The following is a 14517-nucleotide window of genomic DNA, read 5'->3' as shown; positions in this document are numbered from 1 at the left end:
TTCTGAAGGGGGGAAAATTCCAGTAACAGATTCAATTTACACAGACAGAAACTTGAGCAAATGCCAGCCTAGCAGGGGGGCCATTATTCTGCTCTATAAATAAGTTTAAAAAAGAAACAAACACACACACAAACCTGTGAATCAACATGTTTTGGTCTAATTGAGGGAAAAGCAAGGTAGATGAATTTTGAAATGCAAATGATCACCTTCTGTTATTTAAGTATCAGTTTTGCCAACTTTGTGATCTTAAGTATAAAGAGTTGTTACCTTTTAAATGGAGTAATAATTATATTCCATTCTTGATAGTCATGATTTTTAAAATCAAATTGGTAACTTTTTAAAAAAAGCCCCTTCATAGTATCCTTAATACCTGGGAGAAAGACAAAATTGTCTATAGCCACAGCCCAGTCAAGATTGTCTTCAACTAAAACAGATTAAGTTGAGGATTTACTCATAAAGAGAAACTTTTAGGTACTTTTTCGATCTAACCTGTGAAGTGTCATGTTGTAGAAGCGGCTTGCTGGTCTAACATCTTGCGTAAATACGATGTGTGAATGAGATGTTTTATTTCCACACTCAGAGTTCTTGTTCCAGCAGTGGGGATGTGTTCTGTCACATCCCTGTAGTGTTTTCAGAGGACGAGATTTCAGAACTGGGCTGCCTTTGGAGTCTTTTTTCTTTCTTGTCCAAACAATGAGTTTTCACCAGACTGTGTTTGCTAAAAACTGGAGATTTGCTTGCTGAGATCATAAAGCCAAAGGGAGCTTTGCTGCATAGAAAATGTAAGGAAGAAACTGGCCATCAGTAATGCATCATATTATTCTGATGCTTTCATAAGCTGTGTGCTATAATCAAGCCTTATTTACACAAACTAGCCTTCACAGAAGCCCGCATGTAAATACATGGTATATTTGGTTTTATTTAACCTGCTACTAATTGTACACAATACAAAACCTAAGCAAAAAGAAGGCTTTGTGGGTAAAGGATTTTGTTCCAAAGAAGACCAAAATGTTTCAATGTAAACCTGATTTTTATACTCCCAAATGAAGATGTCACTTCTACTCTTAGACAATTGAAAATACAGATGCAAAGTGCAGCTGATAACCTAAAACATATGGCATGAAAATAAAAATTGCTAGGTTGCTATTATTAGCCTGTATGCTATAATTTTTATTTACTGCAAAAGGAAAAAATGGTTTGCCTCTGTTTACTAAATAGATATTTGATGCTGGAAAACCTGCATATTATTTGCGTATGTATTTTTCGTAGGAGTTTGCAGGCACTCATTAAAGCTGCTATTCTGTATTATAGTAATTTAATTTGAGTAGATTGTTTAAGAAGCAAAATAACTGTGGTAGATTAAAGTGCCATTGACCCTGAGAGGTGTCGAGGGGTGGGCTGGTCTCGTGGTTATAGTGTTAGACTGGACTTCCTAGATTTTATCTGTGACCGTGTCCTAGCTTTTTGTTTGACATTAATGTCTCAAAAGGAAAGGAAAAAACAGGGCAGGTGAATGAGCTTTAAGCAGCAAAGACAGAAGCATGGGCTAGCTTGATTTGAAAAGGCTTGGCAATAGGAAAGAGGACTAAGGATTTGCATGAAAAATATATGGCTGGTGTGAATGATGAGGAAAGGTCTGGAGCTGCAGAAAAAGTACTGGTTATTGTGAAGCTGGGAGTAACAACTTTACAACTACCATTTGGAGTGGTACAGCTCTCCAAAGACACCTGAATGTCCCACAGAAAACAACGGCAACTGACTGCTCCCAAAATGGCAATGTCATGAATGTGGAGTAGGTAATTGAAAGCATAGGTTTGGGGAGAGAATCACGTATTTTCTGAAAATAGTTTGATGTGGTTTGGCATTCAGGCTTGTTGTAAGTACACTACATGTTTCAGGTGAAGCATGTGCACTTGTGGTTTTTCATAGACTCTGTAACTGGAATAAGCAGTAAGATGGGCTGAAGCTGTTGATTTGTAAAAATCTGGTATTTTAGTCTGGCTGACATAAAAGCCAGTTAATAACTCTGGAAGAAGCTGTAATTTACCTGTGTGGTGTGGTTGTTTTTGTTTTTTATTTATTTTATTTTTTAATTTTTTCAATTATTACAGATGGGGCTAAACCTTGAAGAAGATAGGATAGAAAATGCCTTTTGAAAATAAATGGAGCTAGCTGAAACGTTAATTAGTGCCTGCTTTGTTTTGATAACAGAGCAGTAAAAAGTTTCTTTGTCTCTTTTGTCACCTGATTATTTTAGAGGAAGTTTTATTTCCATCTTGGGCTGCTAAAAGGAAGAAAGAACACAGTTTCCTCTACTAATTTTTTTTTCTTTTAGTAACATGAGGAAATTTCTTCCAAAGAGGAACATAGATGCTCATATGTTTTTGAATGCCTTTAAGATGAAACTTCCTATTTTCATACTCCATTTGATCTTGGCAGATGTTCATTGGACTTGCCTCACTACTTTATTGTTTAAAGACCATGATAAACTTTTTTTACTTAACTGTAGATGGTTCAATACTGTGTTTTATAAATTGCTAAAGCATTTTAGGCAAAGCATTATGGCCAGATTGCTTGTGTGATGTGTTATTTAGTGACTGTATCTTATGATATCTTGGCTGACTGAGTCTGCCTAGAGTAAATTAGCTTGGACTCATTTTACTTGGTTCTCTGCAAATGCTTCTTTACATATATAGATATTAAAATAAGATAAAATAGTAAGCTTTTAAAATTAAATGAGTGTAAGGTAAATAGAATTTCTGAAGCGACTCTAATGGTTTTTCATGCAATACTGTTTATCTTAAGGGCCACAGAAGGGAAAAACATTGTGTCCGATGTTTTCAGGATGTTGGACAAGTCCATTTCCTCCTGAACGGTTTCAGATACCTGATGGTGGTTCAGATAGGTCTCCTTGCTTTCTTAGTGCAGAAATGATACTTGAAGTTATGCTGTTTCTGCTTGAAACACGGGGTAAGAAAAGGGGCCTCCTCAGGTTTCGAAATTCTTATCAATCCACCAACAGTCAAATGGTCCCTGTCTTAATTCTAGGAAAACCACCTCAAGGCAAAGCCGTTCCTAACTCTTGGGTGTTTGGAGAAGCAGTACTTCCACCTAGAGCCTATTTTCTTGTGCGCTGACTTCAGATGCATTTTTTTGGATGTTACAGTTTATCCTACAAAGTTTTTGATCGAGTTTTTGTTCTTGGTGACTCGCAAGCCATCTGGCCTGAGTTGTACAGTGAATGTCTACGTCCACCTTTAAGTCTGGCTTCTTTTATGTTAACTAGTGTTTGTGTGTGCTGGTTGGGAGGCCTTATTGTCAGCCCTGGAGGAAACTGTATTTGGGAGAAAATGTTTGAGGTGTAGGTAGTAAAAACCTTTGAAATCCTTTAACATGAAGGCTGTATTTCAGGTTAAGGTGCTGTAGAAAGAATGAGAAAATCAGCCTTGGTGTTAAGGTTAATAACTTTATCAAGGTTGTATGTTCAAGAGAGGTGAAGTTCTGCTTTTTTACTTTAGAACTGGCACTTCTGTTTAAAAATACAGAGCATTGTCAGCTATGTATCCCTTATCAGGAAGTAAGGTATTACTGTGTATAATGCAACTATTGAGATAAGTATGGAAACCATAAAGAAATGGGCTTTCAGTTGAGACCAGCTGCTCTAGGAGGAGAACAGTGCAGGGTAGTGAAGGTGTTTACCTGTACCATCTGTCTCCATCTGAACCTGATAACGTTTTACAAATCTCCTTCCCTTCAGTTACCCCAATGGCTTCTGTTGAAATTGCTTCTGTGCAGGAACTTAGCATTGCTGTTGACATGTGCTACTTGGGTGCGAGATGTTGTATGGGCACGCATCAGGAAGGGAGAAGGAAGAAAGCTCTCCCTTTTAATGAAGTTGCAGTAAAGTTGGAAGAGCTACTGATTTTTTTCACCCTGCATATTTATTTCTCTGATTTAAAAGGATTTTTGTACTTGAGAACGATATGAATATTTTTTTCTGCAAATTTGGTACTGCTAGTCCTAGAAACACCAACACCGTGCACATGTGTGTGCATGTTTATGTTTGTACAAATGTGGACAAAGTCCTTGATTTCAAAGTTCATGAAGTAAAGAATTGGCACAAATATGCCCATGTTATTCACTTAAGCTTATGGGTCGCTACCGTTTATTGTCTAAATTACTTTGCTGATGGATTGAGATGAAAATGTTTTCTTAGTGAAGGCAGATATTGTAGTTCAGATTTATTGCAATATTAAAGCTTTAAAAAAAGCATATGCCCTGTGTGGTATATTACATTAGCTAGCTACTCTGTATCACTTGAAAGCATTTAATAATCTATAGTTTCTAAATTTTCCCATGATGTGTAGTCAAGATAAAATGCAGTAATATTGATGTGATATCCTGAACTTATTATGATCAGCATACTGCATCAGTGCATGAGAAGTAATGTGACTTGTTTGAAGTAAGGGAATGTAAACAACACCTGTTTATTTGTAGTATTCACAGTGAATTTTTTCTTTTTTTTTTAGAGGAAAATATTTATTTTAATCTGAAGTAAGGAAACTTTGGGACCTAGGGAAAGCAGCAAGAAAGCAGACATTGGGTAATGGGAGAAAAGTTGAGCTAAAATTTAGTTTTTGTAAAAAAGGATACTTGGATGTTACCCGCAGCTGAGTTTTCTGTTTTCTGTTCTGCGTTGGTTCAGATGACTTGTCATGCACTTTCTGCTGTGTGCATGAGAACCCAGCCAGAGCCCTTCAGTCCAGGGAGAAATCTATGTTACTTGACTGTTCTCAGTTTATCCCACTTGTGTCATTTTGGTCACGGTCAAAAGTGGATGGAAGAGTTCAGTGCTGTTCTCTTAAGAGAGATCTGCAATGACATTTGTTTTGACTTGGCATATATTGAAAATGTTCTTATAGTTGAAAATACAAGCTTGGATTTTGGAGAAGTGGACTTTAGTTTACCTTTTGACTCTTACTCTGTGTCCATTTTCTTCATCAGTGAAGTAATTGAAGTTACATCAACTTCCCATAATGAACAGTATGGGATTCTGTGAAAGAAGGCAGTGTAACCTTGGTGCTTCGAAGAACTGGATCAGCATCTGTGACTGTCAACATAAAAGGAAATAATACCAAAACTCAGAAATGAATTTTTCATAATATTTCATTTCCCTGTGCTCAGAATGATGTTTTTTTTTCACGTTTAGAATATTTTTTTTATATTGGGCTGTAACTCAAGAGGCCCATCCCCCTGAATGTCTTTGGGGAAGAATGGGTTATCTCCTTTTGTGGCATTATTCTAAAATTTAAGATGTGTCAATATGGGAAAGTTAATGGTAGTGTAGGAACTGAGAATGTAGTTGTCAATCTTTATTAACTCTTGGCTTTACTGGTCTTATTCTGGAATAAGTGTGGAATTTAATTTAAAAATAAGAATCTTCACTTGTTTGGAAGAAAGCTCTCTTAGTCTAGAATATCCACAGGATTAAAGCCACATGGGAAAGAAAACTCTGCTCTAAAGAAGCCTAAAGTATTTGGTTTTAGATTTTACTTTCCATTCATGACATCTTGTTTTGAATGTACATGATTGGAACATACAGCACTAGGAAATCACAATCAGACTGGAAAAGCATTTCCATTCAGTAGGTTTCACTGAGAGATGCTATGAAAACCTGTCACCAGCTGGTTCATGTGGAAAGGCCCAAGTTTGGGTGTTTTGTTTTCCTTTATTAAAGGATGGTTACCTAGAAGGTCTGCCTTTCTGAAGGGATGTAAAATTAAATTGCAAGAACAGATTTTGATTTTTACACAAATTCTCTCAATTTACCATAATTTCAACTTTATCTGGATGCTTGCCTGGGATCTTAAAACATTTTAAAAATGCATGTAATTATGCTGATACAGTTCCTTATGTGGCTGCCATTATATCTGTGTAAAAGTTTCTCGATGCTGATAGAAGTATTAATCTGTAAAGAATGGAATAAATTCTAATGTGTGGCACCCTTATAGTGATATATTGGGCATTCAAACGCCATTAACTGTAATCAACTTTTCAATGTGAGGGATGTCCTACCTAAAGAAACAATGTCTGAGCCATCCTTCCTTGTTGCTCTTGCAACAGCAACCTCAGCCTAGTCCTATAAGGTGTTGAGCATCTTCCAGCTTGTGTGGCAGCTGCCCGAGGGGGCAGCCCTCTGCATGTCCCCGTGCTCAGCGTGTGTGTGCATCTCTGCAGCTGGGGAGGTCTGGGGCTACTGCCTTCCTTTCTCTGACCCTGGAGTGTGACTCATCTGTAGTTCTCCTTGGCCATGCTCACGCTAAGCTCCATAAAATGATGAGCAAGATTTTTCAAACATGCCGCAATGCTTTTCACAGCAACGACTATGTGACTATATGCTAATTGTTGTCCTCTGCTGGGAAGCTGGTGTGGCTTTTGCCACCAAAGCTATTTTAGTGCAGCTTCTGCATTTTTTTGACAGTCAAAATGAAGATGAAATCTTCATTGCAATCTGTTTTTCTGCCTGTTTTAGAGCAGACAGTGTGGTGCGTTTGTATTTAATAATTTTTGTAGTTTAAAGCCCAAGTCAGTGAAGGCCAAGTTTTCTGCATGCATCATGCTATTGAATATGTGAATGTGTATTGCGAGGGACTCTGTAACTCCCATCTCACCTCTCTGCTGTCTCTTGTGCATGGACAGTGTTGGGTGCTGGCTGGATGCTGGGGAAAACTTTTCGTACCTAGGTACAATTTGGGCTGAGCTGCAGCAAAACACAGTTGCTGGCTGTGGTTAGGCTATGTGAAGTAGATTTAGCGTCTTTATCTGGTTCCCAATAGACAAGAGAGACAATTGTGAAAAGCGTCCCATGGTGATCCCAGCAAAGGGTGTAGGTTAGGCATGAGACAAATCCTGCCCTCTAAGACAAAATTAAGGCATGCAGTAGGCTATTATAAGCTCCCTTTTGTTGCATTTATGGATGTATCAGGCCACTCTGGTCAGTCCAGCTCTTCTGACCAGGGTAAATTCTCTAAGTACGTTTTGCTTTACAGTATGTCACTGTCTGGTTTTAGTCCAGTATAGAAAAATCCGAACTGTAATGCCTACAAGTCTTGAAAATGCCTGTGTATGCACGGAAAAGGCAAATTATGCATGAAACGTATAGTGTTGCTGTGTTTGAACAATGCAATCTGTAGGTGGCTAAAGGGCTAACTAAATTGCAGGCATAATGAAAGCTCTGTGGTATTTAGTATATGTTCTGTCAGCATTAAACAGTCACCTTGTAAATATATGTTAATTTTGAAGGTGTAACTGACCTTTTTAATATTAATTGAAATGTCTCTTGTTTAGAGGTTGGCGCTATCCTAGAAGAGACAGAAGCCTGTGACTGGTGGAGCCTGGGTGCCATTCTTTTTGAACTCCTCACTGGAAAGGTAGGGCTGGGGGCAAGTTACTTCATAAAACTGACCTCTTGGCCAGTAGTTTCTCACAAGTGGTATGCCCAGTTGTGATTTCCTTGCTTGTCTTTCTCAGATGTGCTTTGCTGACCTGAGTACCCTCAGTTTGCTTGGTCTGCATGGGACCAGAGAAACAAAACGTGCTCAAGCTTCAGCAGAACAACTTGATAAAGCCGTATCAAACTCAGGACTGAAAAAATAACCCAAAACGATGCTGCCCTCTTAACCACAGTGAAATCAAAGTTCTCTAACATTCCTTTTGTACATATACAAAACTTTTGCCCTAATACTTTCAGTACTATGTCCCAGGACAGTGTAGGAGCCATATGTTGCTGTTACACATTGATTTGGTATTTTGAGACAAAGAGTGCTCAGCCAAATCAAACTGGTGATTAGTTGACAGTTCTGCATGAAGAAAGCAAAGTCCACCAAATTCCCAGACTCTTCAAGTTTGAGCAATAGAGTACCAGCACTAAGACATAAATGTTCTAAAACCATATCTCCAGGGGGACATCAGTGCCTGTAGACATTCCTCCCAGAATCAGTACTTCATACTAGAATGCACTGAAATTTTAGCTGTGTGTGTTAATTTGCATGTATACTAGGAGATAATCCAACACTAGAATTTTTTAATTAATAAATGTATCTGCTTGCCTTGATATTTTTTTTAATTATTTTTTTTTCCTCCAGACTCTGGTTGAGTGCCATCCATCAGGAATAAACACTCATACTTCTTTGAGTATACCAGACCACATATCAAAGGAGGCCAGATCACTGATTCAGCAGGTATTTGTTTTCTATAGGTACATGTGTAGACTGGACAAATACTTAATCTACCTAAATTGTTCTGGTGCAGGAAATGTAAAAACAGAAAGCTACTGATAGGAATGTGGATGGGTCTTTTGTCAGCACTGATAAATTTTGCCCAGCTGTCTTGTTGCATCTGGAAACTTTGACCTGTGCTGCCAGGTGTCTCTGTAGAAAACTGGAGTGCTTTGCCATTTCTTCAAAGAACAAGTTTGGTCAATGCTGACTGCTTTGGAAACACCTAATGGTGATGCATGAACATTTTAGGAATTCTGTCCTAAATGTTCATGGAAACATTTGTCATGAATTGAATTAAACTAAAAAATGTTGATGCCAATTCAGCAAGATAGCTCTAAGTACTATAAAACCTGTAACACACTGATCAGAAGTTATGACCTTGCTGTGGTTGAAAATCTGTAGTTGTCGTCCAGGAAATCATCTGGATGCCATTTGTTAAGAAAAGTACTTTAAATTGTGAATACAATGACTTTTGTAATAAGAACATAACTCATAGGTTGGACAAAAGGCAGAGTAGGAAACCTTAAAATATGGACAACCTTCCAGACTGATACACCGTTTTCAAACTAATGTGAATAATATTGACTACTGGGATTTGTTTACTCTTAGCTTTAGGTAGTCATGACTGAGAGAATAAACTTGTAGTACAGAGTCTTGAATTTCAGGTAATGCTATCTTCCTTCTAGTTAATTTTGACCTAACTGAGGAAGTGGAGCCTGGATGTGATCTATTCCACTTGAGCAGAATAAGTGATATATGTGAACTGTGTTGTTTGGGTTTGAAGAGTATCTTGCTAGTGGATGCATAAATAATGACATCACTTAGATACAGATTTGAACAGAGCAGAGTGGAAAAAATAGTTCTTGAAGAAAATGAAGGAAAGAGATTTTGAAAATTCAGTGAGTCAAAAGACCCAGTAACAGATTTCTGTGCCATTAATGTGAAATAATTAATGGAAATGGAACTAGATGTTTGGACCTCCTGTTTTGACTAGGTGACATGAAGTCACTGAAGGTGAAAGCATGTGTGTCTGTTTCTGGCAAAGGCAGAAAGGGAAGTGACTAAAGAAAAATCCCATTTTTGTATAATCTGCATGTATATTGTTAGATGCTAGCAAATTGTTACCCTCACCCACAGGTGCTACAGGACTCAAATGGCTAAGGGAAAGCAAAACCACACTTGATGAAAGGAATTGCTCCCATTAAGACTAGAAGTGAAGACAAATGAAGTCGTCCAGTCCACTTCTCCCTGCCAATGTAGGATTGTTCTTCACTGCAGACTAATGTATTGCCTATTTTTAAATATGCCAAAGAGTGGCTCTTTTGCCACTTGCGGTTTAAGTGGCAAATATATCTCTGCCACTCGCAGATATATTACAAGGCCATATCTGTTCAGGGAACAGTCACCCCAGTGCCTGTTACATTAAGCCTTCTAGTGTAGGGTGGTGACTTATCTGGTGGAGGTTCGGCTATATGAGCTAGTAAATCACATTTTTGTTGTGTGACTATCCAAGGAAGCTGCCATTCATTGTTGAGGAAGCCTTGTCAGGAAAAGGAAGAAAGCTCTCTTGGCATGGATAGCAATTTGTCATTGCGATTTTCCTTCCCCCCACTGCCAAGGGTAAACAGGTCAAAGCATCACAGAATAACTGTGATCAATGTTCAGCTATACAGAAAACTGTGTCAGATGTTGTCTCTTGCTGTGGCTTCCAGTGCAGGTGATTTTGTTGTAAACACCTCCTTCATTTAGCCAGCTTCTAAGAAAACAGAGATCTGTTTATTTCTCATGAAAGATGAAGTTGTTGTTTTTGTGTTGGTTTGGTATTTTGCACCCAGTATTTTTTTTCAGGCACCTCCAGGCTTTACTACCAAGAAAATATGCAACATGGCTTTTCAATAGGTATCTATTGCAGTTTTTGTTGCATCTGCTTTCTAAGATTAAAGTTCTTCTGGAAGGAGAAACTCCAGAAAATAAGTGTCCATGCTTACTTTCCCCCTACTGGTGCTGGTTGTATTTCAACAGAAGGCAGAGACACCCTGGCTGCATCTGTTTCTGCTGGCTTGTAGAAGATACCAGAGCAGCACTATTCACTGTCACTGAGCTACCTTTACTATGTGACATTATGACTGCAAATAGCAGAGCCATCTTAAAATGTGTAAATTCCTATGTTTATGGATGTAGACTCACTTAGATGTTGAGTGCATTAAGATATGAATGCACATTGTTCCAAGTGACAACTGGGAGAAGTTATCCTATTAGCTGTTGCAGAAAAAGCAAGAAAGAAATCATGCCTTTGTACTGGCTGTAATTGAATAGAGTATAAACAGTTCTCTAAACCTGCAAAATATTTTTGTGTGTCTTTATTAGTCTCTTTGGAGTATTACCTTTGCATTCCCTTTTATATGGATCGGTATCTTTAAACAGATGAAAATATTGTGATTTCCTTTTCACATGAATTCAGCATGTGATGTACAACTAAAAAGCAAATGAAGTGCTGAATTTTAGGAAATTTCCATGAAGCCATTGCACTGTTTTGTTTCTTTCACTGGGATTTTGATTTTTCAGTTTTAGTCCATTTGTAGGACTCTTTAAAACTTTTTTTTTTAAATAGAAAGCTGGCTGTAATGTACTGGTATTTTAGGACCAACTCACAATTTATGAAAGGGAAAGTTACAGACCACTGTCCCCAAAGTAGCCGTAACGCAGTGGTGTGAGCAAAGGTTAACATGAAGCAAATGCAGTGCCCAGAGTTCTACCGATGCAGGCTCTGGCTGCTGCTCTCTTTTTTTTTTTAAAATGAGGTTACACTTAAAATGAAGTCCCAATGTGCAGTGCTTCAGGGAATTGCATGCTGTGATCAGTAGTCTCTGAAGACTGTAATACTGAGACTCAAGGAAAGGAGAGTCTTCTTCCATTTACTGGATTTTAGGAATTTCAAGTATGCTTTTGCACTCTTGAAAGTAATTCATAGAGCAGGAAAGCAGTAGGATGTCCTTTACCTTAGACCTTTCTGGAACTTTTAAGCAGTTGTTTTTGTTCTTACTCACTGAATCATATATATATATATTTTTCCTTTTATATCAAGCTTTTGCAGTTTAATCCTGCGGAGCGTCTTGGTGCTGGCGTTGCTGGTGTTGAAGACATCAAATCTCATCCATTTTTTGCCCTTATAGAATGGGCAGATCTGCTGAGATGAGAGATGCGTGCCCTCTGAACAAACTCAGGTCAAGTGGACAAGTTTCTCTGGCACAGAAGCACCCTGACTTGCTTCCTTTCGATGTCCCAAACCATTTGGATGTGATGACTAAAGGATGCTGGAGCAATCAGGCCAAAAGTGAACACTTTTAACAAGAATCACTGGTTGTACAGGGTGCTAGCTTATTTTTATTGCAACTGGCTGCTACATGTGTGTAAGTCTTTTCACCAAAGGGTGGTTTGTGATGAAACTCCTGGACAGCATGTTTAGCACTGCCAGCTTGTTGACTAAGTAGAAACAGGAATGTGCTCCTGGTGCTTTGTCTGATGATGGAAGTGTCTATAGACTGTGCCAGTTGAAAGTATCTTTTATAGTGTCAGTAGACCATTTTCCTATGCTAAGTGCAGCTCTGGGGGAGCAGGGGGAGGAAGGAGCAAATAATTTATTAATGGTATATGCTGAATAAAATACTAAAATGCTTTATGCAAAAGTTGACACGTTAAAAATAATATATACATTAAAAATTAAGAAAGCTGTTGCATAATACTGTGGAATGTGTCTTGAAAATGGCATATCATTTCCCACTGTGGAAAGAGCATATAAAAGGCAAATAATACTGTCAAATGTTGTACTTTGTTGGCTGGCAATGTCTGTTTTAAAACTAGACTCTGTTGTATTTGATGAGCTGCATGTTAAAGTCACTACAGAAAGGGAAATCTTCTTTTCCTCAGCTGGATAAACACTTCTTTAGCACTCTAATAAGGAGCAAGAATACATAATGCTAAATAAATGTATAGATTAAAAAAGGAAAAATTCTTCTCATCACTGCAGCCACCACTTTATCACTTAATGAACTTTGCTTCCTCCAAGTGTCCTATTTTTAGCTGCTACTTCAGGAAAAAACCTTTCTGCTCGTGCTCTTCTGCTTGAGGAAGCTTCTGAACTCTCCTGTTTGTTAATAGTCTTAATAAATCAAAGAAAGCCTTCACCCACTCGGCTGCTTGAACAGGAAGAAGCCTGGGATTTGCTCATGCCAAATGACTAAGTGACATCTCTGAGCAAACCCTAGTGGGTAAGACTTGGGCATGAGCCAATTAGCTGACCTGTTTGTTTGTTAGAAAGGTCTGGAGAATGGGAGAAGAATACAAGACATGCAGAATATTTTGCTGTGCGCTGCTGTTGGTGCTAAGCAGCCATGCTTGTATGGGTTCCTGACGTACAAACACTGTATGCTGCAATGCTTTTACAGATTATGGATCTGTGGGGTTTTTCCTAAATGTTCACTTCGTTCTCACTTTTTTTTTTTTGTTGTTGTTCCTTTTTCTTCCTCTCCCCAGCTTTATCCGGAGAACAAAGGGCAAATTCCTTTGGGAAAGTGAGGTGACAGCAATGATTATTGAATTTACAACTCAAAAAAAAAAAGTATCCCTCCATTTGTATTTTAGCAGTGTATTTTATGGGCACTCCCAAAAGTGCATCTGCACAGTCTCCATCTGTTAGACACCAGGTTGGTGTATTCAAATAAAGTGGAAAAGGAAAATGCTTCACTTAAACAAAGGAAATCTGGAAACTTTTTTTCCTTTTTAAATTATTCCACTCCCCTCTTTTTTTCTTTCTTCCCTTTCTTGTGATCACCAGGCCAGCAGAGGGGCTGTAACAACACCGCAGGTTGTAACCAGGTCACTAGTATCACTGCTTATGGAGTGCTGTCCAAGATTACATCACTCTCAGAAACCATGTTTCAACCTACCACCCTCTGGCTTCATAACAGGAACTCCCTCAGGTGAGCCACAGGAACAACTTCCTGTGCCGAGCGGGTCGGAAATCTCTAATGCGGAGACCAAGCTGATCCAGAGCTTCCTTCCAGCACTGCCCTGGCTGTGACTTTCGAGAGAGGGCTCGTTGCTCAAGGGAAGACTCCCTTCCCTCGGCCACCTGACTCCATCCCTGGGGCTCTCTAGCCCAACCACGAGATAATGTCGTTGCCCACGTTGATCTGTCCCCTTGCATTTGCCTGGTGATAACTGTAAAAAAAATATTTTCCATGTTACTTTAAAATGCTCTCTTGTTCAGGTTGTGCCCGTGTGCCGGTTGCAAGTAGAGGCAGGATACAATAGCACAGGAGCACAAGCTGGTTTCTGTGAGCAGCAGAAGGAAAACGCTGTTCTGGCAGAAACCAGATGACCAGTCACTCTCACTGCAAACATTTGGTTTAGTTAATGACACAGAAATATTCCTTTTTCAAGTATGTTAGTAGTGAGGAAATCTAGATCATGGAGACTAGAAGGAATGGGGCACTTGGCAAGATGTCTTGCCAGAAACGAGACTTTGAGATTCTATAGGTGTTTGTAACCTTACCACTGACTCAGATAATGGTTTTGCTAAAGGAAGCACAGTCTGGAATTAACCGCAAAAAAAATCCTGCTTCTATCTTTTTTTTTTTTCCCCTTCCTTTAACATGTATTATGTTGTATTGGTGTTTACATGTATTCCTTTAATAAACAAAACATTTCAAGCCTAATTCAGACCTTGGGTTTCTGAACTTTGCATTTAGTTCTTGAAGACAATCCTTCCTACCTAATCAATGCTTCTTGTCCTTGGCTTTTATGACTTGAAGTGTTCTAGGTATCTTCTTTTTGGCACTGCTTATGAAGCCCTGTGGTGCACACCTCTCTCTTGCTGACTTAAGTAGTCCATTCCACCTTCCTTCTGTTATACCTAATGGCTGATAGCAAAACAAATCAGTGCCGTTTTGTTTACAGGAATTAGTGAGAGTCTATGTAAAACACAGTAAAATAAACCTATAGGTTTTCCTGTTCTCCTGTGGGTGTTCAGGTAAGGCAGATAATGCACTTAAGACATCTCAGAGGGGTAATTCATTGCACCCTGTTGAACCACACTCATAATGTTTTTTGTGTCGTACTAAGAGAAACTGGGAGACAAAATGTTTGAAGGCTTGCACTGGGTAGAATTGCTGTGAGGTGAGCCAGGGCCCCTGCCAGACCTACGGAAGAAATTGCATCTCATGAAATACAAGGGGCA

At 38.8% G+C, this 14517-nt stretch overlaps 1 protein-coding gene across 12 annotated transcripts in view; it reads left to right on the top strand.

The window, feature by feature from the left end:
- Nucleotides 1-13996, top strand: part of RPS6KC1 (ribosomal protein S6 kinase C1) — a 92993-nt gene extending 78997 nt beyond the window's left edge. For all 12 annotated transcript variants that reach the window (XM_052806032.1, XM_052806031.1, XM_052806029.1 and 9 more), the window contains 3 exons: nucleotides 7348-7430; nucleotides 8145-8240; nucleotides 11365-13996. In XM_052806032.1, coding sequence (XP_052661992.1) covers nucleotides 7348-7430; nucleotides 8145-8240; nucleotides 11365-11475 — 290 coding nt within the window. In that variant the 3' untranslated portion in view covers nucleotides 11476-13996. The remainder of the gene's footprint in view (nucleotides 1-7347; nucleotides 7431-8144; nucleotides 8241-11364) is intronic.
- Nucleotides 13997-14517: the final 521 nt, after the last annotated feature.

Source organism: Harpia harpyja, chromosome 13, assembly GCF_026419915.1.
Source record: "Harpia harpyja isolate bHarHar1 chromosome 13, bHarHar1 primary haplotype, whole genome shotgun sequence".
NCBI classification, from domain to species: domain Eukaryota; kingdom Metazoa; phylum Chordata; class Aves; order Accipitriformes; family Accipitridae; genus Harpia; species Harpia harpyja.
This window is presented reverse-complemented; position numbering and strand designations above follow the sequence as displayed.